This window comes from Eutrigla gurnardus, assembly GCF_963514095.1.
Source record: "Eutrigla gurnardus genome assembly, chromosome: 14".
Classification (NCBI taxonomy): domain Eukaryota; kingdom Metazoa; phylum Chordata; class Actinopteri; order Perciformes; family Triglidae; genus Eutrigla; species Eutrigla gurnardus.
Genome location: NC_139937.1, coordinates 329,167 through 351,528, shown reverse-complemented (window position 1 = coordinate 351,528; position 22,362 = coordinate 329,167). Strand labels below are relative to the sequence as shown.

The 22,362-nt window shown below is 41.1% G+C and overlaps 1 protein-coding gene across 2 annotated transcripts in view; it reads left to right on the top strand.

The window, feature by feature from the left end:
• The window catches only part of adcy3a (adenylate cyclase 3a), a 98,382-nt gene that overhangs the window by 71,000 nt on the left and 5,020 nt on the right, over positions 1–22,362 (top strand). For both annotated transcript variants that reach the window (XM_084027205.1, XM_084027204.1), the window contains exons 15-20: positions 1,383–1,464; positions 9,197–9,355; positions 10,647–10,793; positions 11,422–11,535; positions 14,344–14,470; positions 15,819–15,943. In XM_084027205.1, coding sequence (XP_083883331.1) covers positions 1,383–1,464; positions 9,197–9,355; positions 10,647–10,793; positions 11,422–11,535; positions 14,344–14,470; positions 15,819–15,943 — 754 coding nt within the window. The remainder of the gene's footprint in view (positions 1–1,382; positions 1,465–9,196; positions 9,356–10,646; positions 10,794–11,421; positions 11,536–14,343; positions 14,471–15,818; positions 15,944–22,362) is intronic.

Sequence of the window (22,362 nt, the reverse complement as noted above, 5' to 3'; positions counted from 1 at the left end):
ACACTATTTAGAGGACTAAACTATACTACTGCAGAGGTCTATATCGGTGACTATGTAGGAGACTATTTAGGAGACTATATACATGACTATGTAGAAGACTACAGTATGTCGGAACCATATTATAGAGGACTATGTAGTAGACTATGTAGGAACCTATATACAGGACTATGTAGGAACCTATATAGAGGACTATGTAGGAGACTATATAGTGGGCTATACAGTGCCATGAAAAAGTGATTGCTGCCTTCCTGATTTTGTTTTTTGCATATCTGGCTAAATTAAATGTTTCACATAATCAAACTCATTTTAATATAAGACAAAGACAACGTGAGTGAACAAAAAAAAATGATATGTTTATTCCATTTATTGGAGGTAATTATTCCAAACCTATATCAGCCGTGTGAAAAAGTAATTGCCCCCCTGCACCACCCTCGGCAGCCACAACTGCAATCAAACATTTGCATTAACTGGCAATGAATCTTTTACATCACTGTGGAGGAATGTTGGCCCATTCCTCTTTGCAGAATTGTTTTAATTCAGCCACATTGAAGGGTTTCCGAGCATGAATTGCCAGTTCAAGGTCCTGCCACAGCATCTCAAGGGGATTTAAGTCAGGCCCAGACCATCACACAAAAACCACCATATTTGACTGTTGGTATGATGTTCTTATTGTGGAATGCCGTGTTAGATTTCCACCAGATGTCATGTCTCCAAAATAGCTCCACATTTGTCTCATCTTGAGACATTTTAGCTTCACATTGACAGACAGGTTCTATTTAAGTGTTCAGATTGAACAGATCCAGCAGGAATAATTTCTGGGCGTGTCTTGTGAAATTGAACCTAACTATCAATTAAATCTGGTCATTTGGTTGATTGAGTAACCAAGGGGGCAATTACTGTTTCACAGAGGGCCCGGTAGGTTTGGATAGTTTTTTCCCTTTAATAAATTCATTTTTTTTGTTTACTCTGGTTGTTAAAATAAGTTTGATACTCTAAAACATTTAAGTGTGACAAATATGGAAAAAAAAAAAATAAGAAATCTGGGAAGGGGGCAAATACTTTTTCACAGCACTGCATATATATTATTTCATATCTCAATGCTCTATACTCTCATCAGTCTGTTTCATTCAGAGCAATTAATGTTGGTCAATACTGCTCTGTTTGTGACTATCAGTTGGACATTAGATTGTTGATACTATGAGGCCACTATATACGGTCTATTAATCCAGTAGAGGGCTCTTATTGTGCTCATATAACTATGGTTACACTATCATAACCTTCATTCAATATCTAAACTCATAGGAATTGCATTTTTTTTTTTTTTTTTGTAAACGCTAGTATAACTGCAGAAATTGTCAATATGTCAATGTATTTCTTTGTAGGTCATACCTGGTGCCATCCAAATTCACAGTAACAATTATGATCTTCATTATGATGGTCAGCTTCTATTATTTCTCCCGACATGTAAGTATTTGTCTTGTGTGTTAAATGTTATTCATATACACTTCAGCATACAGAAAGATAACATGTTTTGCTATGTAGTGTCTGGAGAAAGGAAGGAAGCTGCTTTGTATCTTGTTGGTAAGTCAGAAACTAATTGTAGATTTGGGTTTAGGCATTATGCGAGTAGAGCTAGTTGTAACATTTAGTCTTGTCTAGATAGCTTGTTGTTTAAATTCTTGTGAAGCTGATCTTACTGAGTGGGCAATTACCTAGTTTCAGCCAGCTCAGCTGTAGTCAATAGACTTGAGTGGAGGGAGGGCCTCAGCCTGCATGAGGTAAACCTCCAGAGAGGAAGTCCATTGAGGTAGGCATAACATTTCAACCACCACCCATCGCAGCCATGTGTCCTATTCCAGTCAGGACATCATACCAGAGAAGATTTCGCCAGAGACCAATCGGTCGAGGCTGTAACCCATCTAATCTCTGCTACCCACCATTCTCCACCGGTACCGATCTTGAAGTACTAGGGAACTAGAGAGTACTATGGAATTGCCAGTCTGCAGTCAAGAAGGTGGACACCATTTCATCGTATGCCTCCCTGCAGACTCTCCACTTCCTGGATCACCCCAGAAAACACTGCCACTCCAGCTGCCCTCTCAACTGCCTACTCGTTTTCACACTCCCCAAGACGAACAGGGTGAGGAGGAGGAACTGGGCTCCTCATCTCACCCAGGTGGTCCTACCAGGTCCTTCCTCTGGACCACCTACCCCGGTCTGCACTTGAATTCCATGCCGTCTCTGTCACCCTTCCTTTCAAGCTCAACATCATAGTGATCTATTGCCCACCCGGTCCTCTCCGTGACTTTTGAGATGAGATGGATGCCCTCCTAAGCTGCTCCCCTGATGATCCACCCGGGAAAGCTGCACTCATCTGAATTCATTGATTCATTCTCCTCATTTGACCTCACACTTTCCCCCTCTCCACCCACTCACCAGGCCAGGAACCAACTTCACAAGATCCTGTGGCATCTCCGCATTCTCTGTTACCCCGCTCACCGTGTCTGACCAACACTTGACCCCATGAAGTCCACCACATCCCTCCCCTCTATGCCTCGAACTGTCACCAGCCGCCGCAATCTGAAATCCCTCTCTCCCTCCGCTCTCTCCTCAACTGTTGTTTCCTCACTACCATCCACAGAACAATTCTCCTTAATGCAGACAGGACTCAGCAGGACGTTGCCTGGGAATGAAGTCATATCCCAGTCCCCCCCCCCCCCCCCCCCCCCCAAAAAAAAAATAAGGCCCAGGAACTCAAAGAACAGTCACCCTGACTTCTGTGGTCATGAAGTCCTTTGAGCTCCTTGTCCTGTACCACATTACATCCATCACAGACCCACTCCTGGACCCCCTGCAGTTCGCCTACAGAGCTAGCATGTCTGTGGACAATGCTATTAACATGGCCCTCCACTTCATCCTCCAGCACCTGGACTCGGCAAAAACCTACGCCAGTGTTGGGGAACTAGCAGGAGCATATTTGGTTATTAATAGATCATTATTAATGTCAATAGAATTATTGATATTAATAGGCTTGTAAATATAATTAATAACAAACGGGGCACCACCCTGAAATCAGGGAAAAGATAACCGAACCTATCTCTCATATAAAGGGGTTTGTACTCAAATGCCAATAATTAATAACTTTTAGCATATGAGTACAAATAGTTGAAGGATTTGTGAATTATTTGCAGAGAAGAGGTTGATGTCATTCATTCTTATACAACATAACATACACAAGTATGTTCATAAGGGAATTATTAACAATAAACAAATAAACATACACTAAGTCTAAGTGGCCTATCTAACTAATTAAGTTAGACCTGCCAAAGGCAATGATTGTGCACTTCTACACCTCCATCATCGAGTCCATCCTCACCTCCTCTATCACCATTTGGTACGCTTCTGCTACTGTCAAAGACAAAAGTAGACAGCAGCTTATCATTCGCTGTGCCAAAAAGGTGATCGGCTGCAACCTGCCATCCCTCCAGGACCTGCATGCCTCCAGAACACTGAGGCAAGCGGGGGAGCTCATGGACGACCCCTCCCACTCCTGACATAAACTCTTTAAAACACTCCCCTCCGGCAGGAGGCTGAGGTCTTTCAAGATCCAACCTTCCAAGACCACCTCCCGTCTGCAACTGGCATCATCAACAACGGCTCAGGACCCACACTGACATGCACACTAACCCCCCCTCTCCCTACCACCACCAACCCACACACACAGTCATCTGCCTATGTGTATACTGTGAAAATTGTACATTTCAATATTATTATACGGTTTATGAATTTTGCATACACCCATCAGCATTATGACCGCCTGCATAATAGTGCCTATGTCCCCCTTTTACCATCAAAACAACCCTGACCAATCGAGGCATGGACACCACTAAACCTCTAAGGGTCTGCTGTGGTATCTAGCACCAAGAGGTTAGCAGATCCTTTAAGTCCTGTAAGTTGTGAGGTGCGCCTCCATATATAAATGGTAAATGGCCTCATTTATATAGCGCTTTTGTCCAAAGTGCTTTACAGTAATGACTGACATTCACCCATTCATACACACATTCGCACACCGACGGCGGCGTCAACCACGCAGGGCGACAGCCAGCTCGTCAGGAGCAATTGGGGTGAGTTGTCTTGCTCAGGGACACCAGGCACTCAGCTAACAGGAGCCGGGGATTGAACCGGCAATCTTGCGGTTACCAGCCAACCCGCACTACCTCCTGAGCTAAACCTCAGACTTGTTTGTCGAGCACATTCCACAGATGCTTGATTGGATTGGGGTATTTGGTACTGGGGTATTTGGAGGCCAAGTCTAGTTATCCTGCTGAAAGAGGCCACTACCATCAGGAATTACTGTTTCCATGAAAGGGTCTACACGGTCTGCAACAATGCGTATAGGTGGTCCCTGTCAAATTAACATCCCCATGAATGGCAGGACCCAAGGATTCCCAGCAGAACATTGCCCAAAGCATTACACTGCTTCTGCTGGCTTGCCTTCTTCCCATAATGCATCCTGGTGCCATGTGTTCCCCAGGTAAGCTACGCACATGCTCCCAGCCATCCACGTGATGTAAAGCTAAGTGTGATTCATCCGACCATGCCACCTTATTCCATTGCTCTGTGGTCCAGTTCTGATGCTCACATGCCCATTGTTGGGGCTTTTGGCAGTGGGTCCGCATGGGCAGTCTGACTGGTCTGTAGACAGCGGTCAGCATGGGCATCCTGACTGGTCTGTGGACAACACAAGGAAAACAGAAAAGGAACTAGAATACTACAATACGTTTGGTCATGATGAAATACCACTGAGGTAAATGGACGGATTTGATCTGATTAAGAGTCAGGTTAATATACAGGGAGGATCAGGTTGATTAGAAGATTTCCTGCAAAGAAACAAGTGAAATGTTTTTTGGCACATATTTTCTGACCATTACTGAATTAAAAACGCATCACTTTAGAGATGTCACGTGTAGTTGTGCAAATATAGAATAATAAACAAGGGCTCACCAACCATTATATCTTTCTTCATTAATTATGTGGGTCATTCCATGTGAAAACAGCCAATATCGGGGTACCATGTACATGACACCTCTCAGATTTTGCTGAAAAGCAGTGAAAACATGCCTTATGTTACCAAACGAGGGAATCTGAAGTTTCAGGTCAATATCTCAAACAGTTTGCCCATGGCGTCCATTTGAATATCAAGTGCAACACCCCTGAAGAAAGCCAGCGGCTGCCAGGCCCCGCCTACCCACTGCGACACCGACAGCGTAGTCCGAGGCATCAGAGGTGATGGGGATAGGGGCTGTGGTAGAAGGATGCGCCAGCATGCTGACATTTGCTAGGGCGGCCTTGGTGTCGGTAAAAGCTTTGTCTCTCTCCTCAGTCCAGTCCACAGCGTGCGTGGGCCTACCTTTCAAGGCCTCGTGCAAGGGTCGCATGAGCTGTGCGGCTCGTGGGATGAATCAATGGTAAAAGTTCACCATGCCGAGGAACTCCTGCAGGGCTTTGACCGTGAGCGGGCGTGGGAACTGTGTGACTGCCTCCACATTTGATGGGAGAGGAACAGCGCCGTCCTTGGTGACTCTGTGCCCCAGGAAGTCAACGATGGAGAGACCAAATTGGCACTTGGCAGGGTTGACAATCAGTCCATGTTGGCTGAGCCGCTCAAAAAGCGTTCTGAGATGCACCAGGTGCTGGGATTTGGATGGGCTCGCTACCAGGATGTCATCCAGGTACACTAAAAGAAACGGTAGGTCACGTAACACAGAGTCCATGAGGCGTTGAAAAGACTGAGCTGCGTTTTTAAGGCCGAAAGGCATCCTCAAAAACTCAAACAGGCCAAATGGCGTGATCACTGCTGTTTTGGGAATGTCCTTTGAGTGTACTGGCACCTGATGATAGCCCCGGACAAGGTCAACTTTAGAAAAAATCACCATACCAGCCAGGTGTGCTGAAAAATCCTGAATGTCCGGGACTGGGTATCGGTCAGGTGTCGTCGCCTCATTCAGCCGCTGGTAGTCGCCACATGGCCGGCAGCCGCCACCCGATTTTGGGATGATGTGTAGAGGTGACGGCCGCAGGCTGTCGGATTGGCGGACTATACCCAAGTTCCATGTTCCAAAACTCAGCCTTATCAACAGCAAAATTAGAGGTAGGTAGAGGCGCCGAGCACGGGCATAGACGGGTGGACCCTTAGTGGCAATGTGGTGCTCTACACCATGCTTCACTGCCGACACGGAGAAGGTGGGCTGGACGAGAGTTGGAAAACTGGCAAGCAGGCGGTGATACTTATCTGAGGCGGAGAGCATGCTAGACAAGCGGATGGCATCGCCCCCCCGCCCCCCTGAGTAAGCATCTATAAGAGCATAATGTGACAGTGTCAATCAAACAGCAGTTCTGCACATCCACCAACAGTCCGTGTGCACACAAAAAATCAGCACCCAGCAGGGGAACGGCGACCTTTGCCGTAACAAAGTTCCAGCCAAACCGCTGCCCGTCAAAACATAACTCAACGTACCTTTGTCCGTATGTGCAAATGGGAGTCCCATTGGCTGCTTCCATAGGGGGGCCATAGCTGTCGGTCACCATGTCCAAATGGGATGCGGGCAGGACGCTCCTCTGTGCTCCCGTATCACACAGGAAACGTCGTCCGGAGATGCTATCCCGGATAAAAAGCACCCTGCCTACGCAGCCGACACTTATGGCCACTACTGAACGCCGGCCCTGGCGTTTCCCGACCCGCCGAAACTGCATGGCGAACGGCATTTAAGAGCCTTCGGTCCGAACTTTGTCAAGTCAAGTCACAATTAATTTATAAAGCACATTTAAAACAGCCTCAGTTGACCAAATTCCTGTACAATTGCAAAAGCACAACAGTTAATCACAACACTACAACAAACAATTAAAACAACACAAGGGATAGTAGTCAATTTAAAACAAGTTTAGATTAAAAAGAAGGAATAAAAAGAGTAACAAAGAGAGAGAGAGAGGGAAAGAAAGAGAGAGAGCCAAGATTGCTTGCTTTAGCTGGGAGTGAACGCCAAGGAGAGTGTTTTAAAATGTTCAACAGACTGTGCAGCTCTAACATGGAGAGGTAGGCTGTTCCAAAGCTTAGGAGCCGCGACTGAGAAGGCTATCTCCACAAGTGGAGAGTCTGGACCTGGGTACTGCCAGGAGCAGCTGGTTAGATGACCTAAGTGCCCTAGCAGTGGTGTGCAACTGTAAAATCTCAGATAAATAAGGTGGTGCTAGACCATTCATATATTTAAAAGCAATTAATAACATTTTAAACTGAATCCTAAAATTAATAGGCAGCCAGTGCAAAGATGCAAGGACAGGAGTAATGTGCTCGCGTTTTTTCTTTCCAGTCAGCAGGCGGGCAGCCGCATTTTGAACAACCTGCAAGCGGCGCAGTGCTTTCTGTTCAATGCCAACAAACAATGAATTTCAATAATTTGCATGGTAAAAACATAAGCTTGAAGACTGCTGGGGGCCTGGATACCGCTGCCGACCTGAAGACTGCAGCTGACGTGAAGAGACTGCAGCGACAATTGCGGAATCCTCCAGTGTCACAGGAGCGACGTGCGCTGGAAGTGCGGCCATGACACCGTGCCCTTGACTCGCCAGGAAAAACGTATCCGCCTCGCCAGCCAGTTGCCGACAGTCCGTGATTGTGGTGTTGGCCAATGCAGCTCTTACTTGGGAAGGCAGCTGGCGCAGGAAAAGTTGCATAAAAAGAAAATCGGGTTTGTGCTCACCCAGTAAATCCAGCATACAGTCCATGAGCTCAGACGGTTTGCTGTCACCCAGTCCCTGAAGGGAAAACAGCCTGCTGGCTCTTTTAGTGTCCGACAGTTCAAACGTTTTCAACAGGTGGGCTGTAGTTTTGAAAATGTAGTTTTGTGGCTGATCTGACTGCGAGTGTTTTGCCTCCGGGTGTTGTGTATCCAAGTGTTCTAAATCCGATTGTTGTCCTGCATTGACATCTGTGAAGATTGTATCCTGTGATATTCTTTTCATCCGTATCTTATTTTTGGAAATTGGTATAAAGCAATAATGCGATCGTGTTCCACTGATCGTTTTGGCCAAGGTGTAACGTCTCTCCAATTCGTAAGTTTCGTTGTGTTTTTTAATATCTTCTGCACTAACAAAGAAGAATGTAAAAGAATGTTAATGTTTTCTTTTGCCCATTGAAACATCTCCATTGGTGTCAGAATATGGTTTGCATCAGTGGCCTGCAGACTTGCTCGTGCTGCAAGTCACTTGTCACAGTCTCTTTCATCAGGGATAAGGGCTTAATTTGTGATTTTCAGCTAATTAATGGCCAGCAGTCTAAATATTTAATTGTTTGCCATCACTGAGCATAATACTAAGTTATTTCCACTATTTTCATGCTTTATCATCATTAAATTCTCCCTGATCTATATTCCAGACTTGTGGGAAAAAAAGTCAAAAATGGTGCATTTTGACGAATAAAATTCATATGATGGAGCTTCATAGTCAAAGGTTTTATTTCATTAAAAGAAAGAACAAATATTTATCTTTATCTGGTATAAATCCCATTAGGATCATCAAGTGCCCACGTGGTCATTTGGGGGTCCAAATATGGGGTTCCAAAAGACGCACCTCTGCCCGGGAGGGTTTTTGGACCCCCATAAAACCCCGAACCAGTGGTACCACACCCTTTAAATTCATTTTGGCAAGAGCAAAGGTCCCAAATATAACAAATAATCCTGTTTAGAATAAATATGATCATCAATCGTGGTCCTAGGAGCACCCAAAAAGTGAAAAATAATTTTGGCCATCAAAAAAAATTGGACTTTGGTGACCCACCTCTCACCCAAACAGTAAGGAATGTTGAATCAGAATTGTGTAGTACACACCACAATGAACTAACAGACCAATTTTCTTTCTATCACTATTAGAACAGAAGTTATGGGCCTTCAAAAATGCCAACAAATGAAATGCGAAATTCCAATGTGTCAAAATGGGGTGTGGCACTTGAAATTCAAATGGACGCCACGGGCAAACCGTTTGAGATATTGACCTAAAACTTCAGATTCCCTCGTTTTGGTAGCATAAGCATTTTCAGCAAAATCTGAGCGGTGTCATGTACATGGGTGGCTGAGTTGGCACGGAATGACCCATGTTCAAGTCCACGGGAATGTAATAATGTATTCAAAATATTTAACTCAAGGTGGAGAAGCTTGCCCGCACCCTGTTCCTGTGGAAGATTGAGGTCCATGAGCAGAAGGAGAAAGTGTATGAGATGAGGCGCTGGAATGAAGCACTCGTGACCAATATGCTGCCTGAACATGTTGCTCGCCACTTCCTGGGCTCCAAGAAAAGGGACGAGGTAAGATCCTCACCTGTGTGTGTCAAAAAGAAGTATGTTCTGTTGTGTTAGTTTGGCTTGCTTATTAGTTGAGATTAGTTGTTCAGACCAAACACGAGGGGGGGCAAATAAGGCGAATACATTAAATTTGCGCAAGTTGAGATATTTCAACTTGTGTGACGCTGTGTTTTAAAAGCCTCTCAGTATTGAGATCATCTTCCTGTCGTCCTAACGTCACTGAATCCTAAATGGAGGAATCAAATGTTGAATCCTAAATTGAGGGACTAAATGTTGTATCTGTCTATGGTCCCCCAGAGGTGTACAATAGTAGCTCACATTAGTCCAGATACCAGACCAGACTATATGGGGAAACCAGAGACTGTCTGTGGTCCCCCAGAGCCCAACAATAGTAGCTCATATTAGTCCAGAGACCAGACCAGACTATGTGGAGAAACCAGAGACTGTCTGTGGTCCCCCAGAGCCCTACGATAGTAGCTCATATTAGTCCAGAGACCAGACCAGACTATGTGGAGTAACCAGAGACTTTATGTGGTCCCCCAGTGCCCTACAATAGTAGCCTACATTAGTCCAGAGACCAGACCAGACTATGTGCAGAAACCAGAGACTGTCTGTGGTCCCCCAGAGCCCTACGATAGTAGCTCATATTAGTCCAGAGACCAGACCAGACTATGTGGAGAAACCAGAGACTTTCTGTGGTCCCCCAGTGCCCTACGATAGTAGCCTACATTAGTCCAGAGACCAGACCAGACTATGTGGAGAAACCAGAGACTGTCTGTGGTCCAAACAACAAGGTCATTGGATGGAGGATGATGGAGCAGCTACAATGTTAGCATAGCCTAGGACCCATCAATCCAGACTCCATTCAGAAACCAAGAATTGTAAAAAGTTGTTAGCTTCTGGTCCTGCAGAGAGAGCTAACAAAGCATGACTTCAGACTTTTTACTGATCGCAATCATGAGTTATTTCAGAATCATTTTCACACAGCTACATAGTTTATTCTGAGTTCCTCCAAAACCTCTGGGTGATGACATGAACCCAGTCAGGACACCGTTTGATTAGCTGGCGTACACAACACTACACAACATGTGCAAAGCAGCAATAGTGGTTATTTCTGTCATGATGGATGAAACCTGGTTAGTGTCTATGTGGAGGGAAGCCCCGCTTCCCCTCTGGAGCGTCTAGAACAAGTGACGGAATAAACACAAATGATCCCGAAAGCAAATTTTTGAGTAACGCTAAGTGAATTGTCTTTGTGTTATTAGTCTACACCTTGTTAATCTGACCTTTCCAGGAGTTGTACAGCCAGTCCTACGATGAGATTGGAGTCATGTTTGCCTCAATTCCCAACTTCTCTGACTTCTACACAGAGGAAAGCATCAATAATGGAGGGATCGAATGCTTACGGTTCCTCAATGAGATCATCTCAGACTTTGACAGTGTAAGCTGGTTTCCTCATCTTGCTACTGTGTGTTGTACTTGCAGTACTGCCTGGGACACAGCATGAGATTCATAACTAGAGATGGGACGATAAAGGAGTTTATAACGGATCGGGATACGAATAACTCATCATGACTAGTGGCTTAAAAAAGCGGTCTAGCTTGTTATTATGATCGAGAAATATGGAATTATATTTTAATGTATTTATCTTTAATACAAATATTGTAAAATTTTAAGTGATTCAAGGATATTTTAGCAAGTTTTTAGACATATTTTGATCATTAATGGGAATTACCCCGATAATGATCACATCACAAATTATATTGCTCATATATAACATTATTATTATTATTATTATTATTATTATTATTATTATTATTATTATTATTATTATTAATTTAACATTTTCATATCATCCAATGACTATGAATAACACCCGACATGACACATTTGACAGTAAATTCTAAATGATTCTCAAATAAAATGAATGTAACCTGTTGCTAGCATGAGCATTGGTGTGAAATTTCAATTCCTTTCATGAAGCTGCTTGTCAGACATCTGCTGAGCATTGAGGAGTCTGAGATTGAGTCACTGAGTCCTTGTATACCTTTTACCTGTGTCTATACCAGTTACTGGATGAGCCTCAGTTCCGCTGCATCACAAAAATCAAGACCATTGGCAGCACCTACATGGCAGCTTCAGGTGTCACGCCAGATGTCAGCAACGGCTACACCTGCATGAAGGTCAGAATGGCTTCCCTAGGCTTCAGTGTGTGTCTTTGTCTGATTGTACCAACATTAAACAGTATAAAAAAATAAATAGTATAATACTATAAGGACTATGAGATGATATCTAAGAATAAAATGGACATCTTGTTACAGTACAGAGCCCAGGGCTGAGTCCTAAATCATTCACTACTAAGACCCTATATAGTGGACTCAAAGCATCGCAAACTGTATCTAGAAAAGTAGTGTACAACTGATGGTCACTAACTGAGCATTATAGACAATCATGCATTGCTCTAAATAAAAAATACAGATGTCATCAACATGGTCCTCTACAAGGACATCTCTTTATAGGCCTCTAAGTAGTGCTCTACATAGTTCTCTATCTAGTCATCTTAATAGTCCTCTATAAAGTGCTCTCCATAGTCCTCTAAATAGTCCTCTACAAAGTAATCTGCATAGTCATCGATATCGTGCTCTACATAGTACTTTTCATAGTCCTCTATATAGTAATTAAATAGTACTCTATATAGTCCTTTATATAGTCCTCTATATATTCCTCTACATAGTCCTCTATATAGTCATCTACATAGTCATCTATATAGTCATCTAAATAGTCTGCTACATAATCTTCTTCATAGTCCTCTACATAATCCTATAGTCATCTACGTAGTCATCTAAATAGTCGTCTACATAGTCATCTACATAGTCATCCACATAGTCCTCTACATATTCCTCTACATAATCCTATAGTCATCTAAATAGTCCTCTACATAATCCTCTATATAGTCATCTACATAGTCATCTAAATAGTCCTCTACATAATCCTCTATATAGCTATATAGTCATCTACATAGTTCTCTACATAGTCCTCTATATAGTCATCTACATGGTCCTCTACATAGTCATATAGTCATCTCCATAGTCTGCTACATAGTCATCTAAATAGTCCTCTACATAGTCATCTATAAAGTCATCCACATAGTCCTCTACATAGTCCTCTATATAGTAATCTAAATAGTACTCTATATAGTCATCTATATAGTCCTCAACATAGTCCTCTATATAGTCCTCTACATAGTCCTCTATATAGTCATCTAAATAGTCCGCTACATAATCCCCTCCATAGTCATCTACATAGTCTTCTTCATAGTCCTCTACATAATCCTCTACATAATCCTCTATATAGTCATCTACATAGTCATCTAAATAGTCCTCTACATAATCCTCTATATAGTCATCTACATAGTCATCTAAATAGTCCTCTACATAGTCATCTATATAGTCATCTACATAGTCCTCTATATAGTCATCTAAATAGTCTGCTACATAATCCCCTCCATAGTCTTCTTCATATTCCTCTCCATAATCCGCTATATAGTTTTCTACAGTCATCTAAATAGTCCTCTAAATAATCCTCTATATAGTCATCTACATAGTCCTCTACAAAGTCTTCTAAATAGTCATCTTCATAGTCATCTAAATAGTCCTCTACATAGTCCTCTATATAGTCATCTAAATAGTCCCCTTCTACAAAGTCCTCTATATAGTCATCTTAATAGTCCTCTACATAGTCATCCACATAATCCTGCTATATATCCTAGTGCATTATATAGTCATCTAAATAGTCCTCTATATAGTCCTCTACATAGTCCTCTACATAGTCCTCTATATAGTCCTCTACATAGTCATCTAAATAGTCCTCTATATAGTCCTCTATATCAGTGGTCCCTAACATTGTTCATGCCATGGATTGGTACCATGTCAGGCAACATTTTCGTGGACTGGTGTGAGGGAAACATAGGACAAAAACGATAAATTATATAAAACAATAAATAAAGAAAACAGGATTGATATGTGGAACTGAATTTATTGCGAACAAAGCAAGTTGTAACAAGTAAATACTTAGAGTTAATAATAGAGCTATGGAACTTTGAAGGATACTAACAAAGCGTGCCTGTGTGTACACACACCGCTGCCTTGACTCACCACCCAAGCACAGCGCTAACGTCAGGGAAACAGTTTTTCTACCTCTGTGCCAATCCTACAATATAAAGTGCATTAAAAATACAACTTGACATGATGCAGAATTAGTGTGAGCCCTGAGCTCGTTTCTCTGCTACGAGACGTCCCATCTCGGAGACATTGACATCCGAAGTGTGTTCCTAATGTTCAGTCTGTTCCGTCGGGAGAGCTGCTGAGCAAATAAGCACGAGCAGATGACATGACAGAAGAGAATCCAGCCATTTTCAAAATTAAACAGCTTTCAGGCACCGATAGTCATCCATCCATTGTCTACCGCTTATCCTGTATTCAGGGTTGCGGGGGGGCTGGAGCCGATCCCAGCTACCGATAGTCAATAAAGCAGAAATAAAGCAAGCGACCTCTACATAGTCCTCAGTATAGTCCCCTATATAGTCCTCTACACAGTCATCTATACAGTCCTCTTCATAGTCCTCTTCATAGTCCTTTTCATAGCCCTCTATATAGTGCTCTACATGGTCCTCTACCTAGTCCTCTACATAGTCGTTTATAGTCCTTTACATATCCTCTACATAGTCCTTTATGGTCCTCAACATAGTCCTCCCAAGTCCTTTACATAGTTCTCTCTATAGTCCTCTACAAGTCATCAACATAGTCCTCTACAGCGAAATCCCTGCATGTGCGTAGGGAGTAGTGAATTAGTGAGTGCATTTGGACACATCCTTGGCGTTTCTCTGACTTGACAAAGGATCATCTCAGTTCTACTAACATGCTGATTGTTTTGACCATCATGATAATGGTTTTGAGTTGTAGTTTGAGCTGTTTGGGTTTTTTTTCTAACAGAAGGAAGAGCAGTGTGACAGGGAACGCTGGCAGCACTTGGCGGACCTGGCAGACTTTGCACTAGCCATGAAGGTCACACTCATGAACATCAACTACCAGTCATTCAACAACTTCATGCTACGCATCGGTACGTGTTAACTCATTAACACCAGCTGTCTGTTCTGTGTGCTGTTGGGCATGTCTTTGGCCGATGGTGTTATTAATGTACTTTAAATGCACTCATCAACACTCACTCAAAATGATAACGTAATAGCATCAATTGTAAATTGGCAGTTTCTTGGCAACTGTTGTGATGGAATTAGTACTGTGGAAATGGTCATTATAAGGAATTTTTCAAGGCAACAGGTAACATGGTAAGTGTTGTGTTTGCATTGACAGCAAAATAAAGCAGGAGTAGATCAGAAAATATATCTTACTTAAATATGATCAAATATCCAGGTGATTTTGAGAAAAAAAAAACCTTTCTCTAATGTAAGCCAGTTTCACAGAAATGCCTGGGTCTCTCTATGGTTGAGTTAACCACTAGAAAATGCAATTCCTGCAGAAAATGTGTGTGAATGCTGACAGCTGAATAAGCGTTTCTGAAAATGTGTAAAGACATTGAGGTGTAAGTAGGTTAAATATGATTTAACTCATTCACTGCAATTTGACTATATCTTTTATTTTGAAAATTCAGTCTTGTCCTTTGGATATGGTAGGCACATTCAAGTGTGCACATCCCACATCTTGAACTTCCCGTTCCAACTCGACTACAAGCTTCATCCTGAGCTTTTTGTCATGAAACAGTTACTCTATATAGCGTTTTATTTTGAGAGATGGAGGGTGGGGGTTACAGAATCTGACCGTCCCATGTCCTTCGGGAGGTATGTAGAGGACTATGCAGATGACTATATAGAGAACTATGTGAGAGACTATATAGAGGACTATGCAGACGATTAGGTATTTGAGACTTCAGGGTTTGTGTCTATGAAACAATTCATGGATGCAGATTGAATTGTTTCTGAGCATTCAGATTGAAGCGTCCTCTGTGTGAAAACACAACCACGCACCACCACAGGGGGTCTTTCCCTGTCCTCTATATTACTATATAGAGGAGATGTAGACAACTAAGTAGAGCACTGTATAGAGGACTATGTCGGAGACTATGAAGAGGAATATGCAGACACCTATGTAGGGGACTATATTGTGGACTATGTGGAGGACTATATAGAGAACTATGCAGAAAACTAGATAGAAGACTATATAGAGTACTATGTGGATGACTATATAGAGGAATCTGTAGATTACGTATGTAGATGCCTTATCCTTGGATTAGAAGGCAGAAATGGCTTATGGGCTGTAGCAGGCTGGGGTTTGTGTGGGAAGGTACAAGGGGCCTCTTCATCACTGCTTGCAGCTGATTTTCACAGGTATTGTTTGACCAGACATTAATCTTATAACTCTTTCATCATCCATGTGTCAACACTCTCCTCCAGGTCTGAATAAAGGTGGAGTTTTAGCAGGAGTGATTGGTGCCCGAAAACCCCACTACGATATATGGGGCAACACTGTGAACGTGGCCAGTCGCATGGAGTCCACAGGGGTTATGGGAAACATCCAGGTACTGCACAAGCTTTAATGTTAACACTGTTTACAACTTTCAAAATTAATCCTGTTCAGACTATTTGAATCCAGGCTTGGTACATTTTACCTTGCCAAAGATTTAATGTCTGAGCATCTTAACATGTTATGACTAGAAAAGGTGTTTAATCATATATTTTATTCATGGGCGCCCTTCTAAACACTCAAGGTCACCTTATAGTTAAAACAGGCAAAATAAAATGAAGATGTTTACATCTACTGAATGCACACATTCCTATTCTACTACAACTGTTGATTGATGCATATGGCTTTTTTCACAAAATCAAGAGGAAATTCAAAAGTAACAATCAGCCTTCATTCAGTGTATATTCAGTCTACATTCAGCTAACATTAAGTCTACATTGAACCTACATTCAGACTATATCCTGCATACATTCAGTCTACATACAGTCTGCATCAATTCAGATATAGTCTCAGAGTCCAGTCTACATACATTATACATTCATTCGACATTCAGTGTACATTCTATCTACATTCAGTGTACCTTCAGTCTACCCCCAGTCTACATTCAACCTACATTCAGTCTATATTCAGCCTACATTGAGTCTACATTCACTCTACATTCATCCTACATTTAGTCTACATTCAGTGTACCTTCAGTCTACATTCATTCTACATTCAGTCTACCCTCAGCCTACATTCATCCCACATTCAGTCTACATTCAGCCTACATTCATCCTACATTCAGTCTACTTCCAGCCTACATTGATTCTACATTCAGCCCACATTCACTCTACATTCATCCCGCATTTAGTCTACATTCAGTGTACCTTCTGTCTACATTCATTATACATTCAGTCTACCCTCAGTTTACATTCAGCCAACATTCATCCACATTCAGTCTTAGGGTTGTCACGATACCAGAATTTCAGTAGTCGATACCAATACCTGTGAATTTCCACAATTCTCGATACTAATTCGATACCACAATTTAAAAAAAAAAAAAAACAGGACCCATGTACTTTTAAATTCACTAATTTATTGAAAACTGCTTCAAACTGTCAAGTATTTAACACCACTGTGCTTTAAGATCTTTTTGCACAGAATTTAAATTGCAGTACCAGCTGCCAACAGACCTATAGCCATCCAGTATAAAAACAAACAATACTGTGCTTATAAGGCACTTTTTGCATGTCGGTTTGTTTGAATCAAGAATTGCTCCGGATTCATCCGCCTTGAATGCAAAATATTTCCACACGCGACTCTTCGCACCTGTCTTGTCGACGAGCCGACGTGTTGTGCTTTCGCTCCCACCTGCTGAAGCCATTTTTTTCGAAGACGGCAAGTTTTCTTCTTCAGCGCAGCTTACTGCTCTGTGCTGCTCACACGCGTATACTGCCCCCGTCAGTTCCACCAAGAATCGACACGGCTCGCCGAGTGAAAAGTTGTATATTCGGTTCTGACGTTATTAGAAAAAAGCAAGTATCTAATTATTTTTTTCGTGTCGGCATCGAATTGGTACCGAAGTATCGGTTCTTGTGACAACACTATTCAGTCTACATCCAGCCTACATTCAGTTTACATTCAGCCTACAACTCAGCCTATGTTCAGCCTACATTAATTCTACATTCATCCTACATTCAGCCTACATTAATTCTACATTCATCCTACATTCATCCTACCTTCACTCTACATTCATCCTACATTCATCCTACATGCAGCCTATATGCAGTCTGCATTCACTCTACATGCCACATTCAGCCTTCATTCAGTCTACATTCACTCTACATTCATCCTACATTTAGTCTACTTTCAGTGTACCTTCAGTCTACATTCATTCTACCCTTAGTTTACATTCAGACTGCATTCAGCCTACATTCATCCTACATTCAGTCTACATTCAGCCTACATTGAGTCTACATTAATTCTACATTCATCCTACATTCAGCCTACATTCATTCTACATTCATCCCACATTCAGCCTGCATTCAGCCTACATTCATCCTACATTCAGTCTACATTCAGCCTACATTGAGTCTACATTCAGCCTACATTCACTCTTTATTCATCCAACATTAAGTCTACATTCAGTATACCTTCAGTCTACATTCATTCTAAATTCAGTCTACTCTCAGCCTACATTCAGCCTACATTCATTCTACATTCAGTCTACCCTCACTCTACATTCATCCCACATTCAGCCTACATTCGGTCTACATTCACTCTACATTCATCCTACATTCACTCTACATTCATCCCACATTTAGTCTACATTCAGTGTACCTTCAGTCTACATTCATTCTACATTCAGTCTACCCTCAATTTACATTCATCCTACATTCAGCCTAAATTCATCCTACATTAATTCTACATTCACTCTACATTCATCCTACATGCAGCCTATATGCAGTCTACATTCACTCTACATTCATCCCACATTCAACCTACATTCGGTCTACATTCACTCTACATTCCTCATACATTCAGTCTACATTCATCCTACATTCAGTCTAAATTCGTCCTACATTCAGCCTACATTCAGTCTACATTCACTCTACATTCATCCTACATTCAGCTTACATTAATTCTACATGCATCCTACATTCTTCCTACATTCATTCTACATTCGTCCTACATTCAGCCTACATTCAGTCTACATTCACTCTACATTCATCCTACGTTCAGCCTATATGCAGTCTACATTCACTCTACATTCATCCCACATTCAGTCTACAATCAGTCTACATTCACTCTACATTCATCCTACATCCAATCTATATTCAGTCTGCATTCAGTCTACATTCAGTCTACATTCAGTCTACATTCAGACTACATTCATCCTGCATTCAGTCTACATCCATCACTACATTCAGTCTACATTCATCCTGCATTCATTCTACATTCATCCTACATTCAGCCTACATTTAGCTTACATTCAGCCTACATTTAGCTTACATCCAGCCTACATTCAGTCTACATTCAGCCTGCATCTAGCCTACATTCATCCTGCATTCAGTCTACATCCACCCTACATTCATTCTACATTCAGCCTACATCAAGCCTAGATTCATCCTACATTCAGTCTACATTCAGCCTACATCCTGCCTACAATTTGCCTTCATTCGGTCTACATTCAGCCTTCATTCAGTCTACATTCAGCCTACATTCATCCTACATTCAGTCTTCATTTAGCCTACATTCACTCTACATTCAGCCTACATTCAGTCATGATAATTGTTATGGAAATATTTATAAGAGTCGAAGCAAGGAGACCTTTGGAGATAGTAGATGTCTTGTGCAGAAATATTTATTTGATGCCTGATGTACATCGTCAGAATCAAGGTTTAAGCAGTACAACAGCTACAAACCCAACAGTGCAGTGCCCTTCCAATTCTGCCTCCTGTCCCTCCTGGGAAAGCATAAAAGCCTAAGTTATCTTGAGGAAGTAGCCATGGCTTCCGTGTTATGTCTAGCTTAAAGGTAAGAACTTTGTGTGGCCCTGAGACACGCTAGTGTCTTGTTTGTGATGTTGCCTCACCTGGAGAAGCAGAGACTTAATAACTCAGATTAAATGTGAACATGAAATTACATGTATATATCCACCGAGGGAATCAGGTATAGAGAAAATTCCCTCACAATAATAATGATTATAATAATATGGTGATGATGATCAATATCAATGATGATAATATTTACATTTACATTCAGGACATTTAGCAGACGCTTTTATCCAAAGCAATTTTCAATAAGTACATTTGTTGGAATAAAGTGCAACAGTATCACTATCAGTATAATATCAATGATGACAGTAATAATGATGATAATAAAATCAGTGGTGATGATGATAATGATAATAGGGTCATTCCGTGTCATTTCATCAAATTTCTGAAAATCTTCCCACCTGACCATCTCAGAATGTCCTGAAAAAATTCAAGTACAAAGACACACTTGTTACTAGGACAAATCCTAAATATTAGGTCTCTACTGTCAATACTTTTCTCATGAAACATCATTGAATGAAGGGTAGTTTAGACGGTTTTTGGCATCATGCTCTGAAAAGCCATTTTTAAACAGCAATATCTGGAAAACTATCTCACCTGTGGCCTTCAAATTTTCTACAGTGTATATATGTTACTAATAGCCTCTAGACATGAAATATCAGGGGTGTAGCTCAATGATAACCTAGTATGGTAGGTACTTAAAATTAGGCTTTTTGAAATAAAGTAGTACATTTGAAGAGTGGCTGAGCTCCCATTTTTGCCGATAAAAGACTTCTATCACTTCTGCCTCTATCTCTGGGGTTAGCTTAAACATTCTACAAAATATGGTTTCTCTCAGATGATTAGTTTCACAGATATTAAGGCTCAAAAATGGAAGTAAACACATCTTTGCCCAACTTCAGAGTCATATTCCAAAAAACTGACAACACGCATCAGGTCCAAACTTACTTATTTTGAAAGATCATATTCTTGTTAAAATCATATTAAAAAATCGGGAGGGTGTTTTGCCTCAATTTGTCGCAGTGATTTTTTAAAAATCCTGACATTGGTGGGGTTTTTGTGGCCGTTTTTGGTACTGCATGTCTTATTATCCTACCAGTAAACATCACAGCATCAAATGTGTTTTTTACCATTTACCAAAGACTTACATGTGACTAAATGCTACTGATAAATTTAGCCTTACGAAAACATTAAAATGTAGCACAGTTGTAGTTACAGAGGCAATAAGTCCTTGAATGTGAGTTAAACATGCTGAAAGCAGCTTTTAATGTCTTATGAACAAATATAGTATAATATTGAAGACTGTACATTTTGTCATACTTTAAGTATATAAATTACACAACTAAATCAAATAATAATCTTAATTTGAGCATAAAGATTTTGAATTACAGTAGAAAAGTCTCCAAAGTTTGATATTGAATAACAGTTTGTCTCTATATGCTCACTATGAGACAATATGTGAGTTATGATCAGAAATGGTGGATAGGAAGTATCAGAGATGTTTCAGATCAAGATGAAGATGTACTGGTTCAGTTCATGCACCCACATGGCCCTGCCAAGAGTTTCTACTGGCCAAGAAGAGAAGATGTGCAATGTCCCACTGCAGCACAGAATTGCAAGGATTGACGTTCCCTCTACAGTAACTGGGTGCATGTATGCCATCAAAAAAGATGGGCACAACAGAGCAGAGATGTACATTAGACAATTTGTAAAGTGACTGCCAAATTAATGAATGTGACGAAGGAATTGGATCTAAAAGATGAAAAATGTGTCATCCCTCACAGTGAGCATAGAGACAAACTGTTATTCAATATCAAACTTTGGAGACTTTCCTACTGTAATGTAAAATCTTTATGCTCAAATTAAGATTATTATTTGATTTGGTTGTGGTATTTATATACTTAAAGTATGACAAAATGTACAGTCTTCAATATTATGCTATTATGTTCATGGTTTAAGACATTAAAAGCTGCTTTCACCATGTTTAACTCACATTCAAGGACTTATTGCCTCTGTAACTACAACTGTGCTACATTTTAATGTTTTCGTAGGGCTAAATTTATCAGCAGCATTGAGTCACATGTAAGTCTTTGGTAAATGGTAAAAAACACAATTGAATTGCCCTCCTGTGATGTTTACTGGTAGGCTGTTAGGACATGCAGTACCAAAACCAGCCACAAAAACCTCACCAATATCAGGATTTTATAAAATCACTGCGACAAAATGAGGCAAAACACCCTCCTGATTTTTTTATTATGATTTTAACAAGAATATGATCTTTCAAAAAAAGTAAGTTTGGACCTGATACGTGTTGTCAGTTTTTTGGAATATGACTCTGAAGTTGGGCAAAGATGTGTTTACTTCCATTTTTGAGCCTTAATATCTGTGAAACTAATAATCTAAGAGAGACCATATTTTGTAGAATGTTTAAGCTAACCCCAGAGATAGAGGCATAAGTGATAGAAGTCTTTTATCTGTAAAAATGGGAGCTCAGCCACTCTTCAAATGTACTACTTTATTTCAACAAGCCTCATTTTAAGTACCTACCATCCTAGGTTATCATTGAGCTACACCCCTGATATTTCATGTTTGGAGGCTATTAGTAACAGATATACACTGTAGAAATTTTAAAGGCCAGAGGTGAGATAGTTTTCCAGATAAGGCCGTTTAAAAATGGCTTTTCAGAGTATGATGCCAAAAACCGTCTAAACTACCCTTCATTCAATGCCGTTTCATGAGGAAACTGTTGACAGTAGAGACCTAATATTTTGGATTTGCCCTAGTAACAAGTGTGTCTTTGTACTCAAATTTTTTCAGGACATTCTGAGATGGTCAGGTGGGAGGCATTTGATGAAATGACACGGAATGACCCAATAATAATGATGATATCAGTGATAATGATAATGATAATAATAATAATGATGATAATATCAGTGAT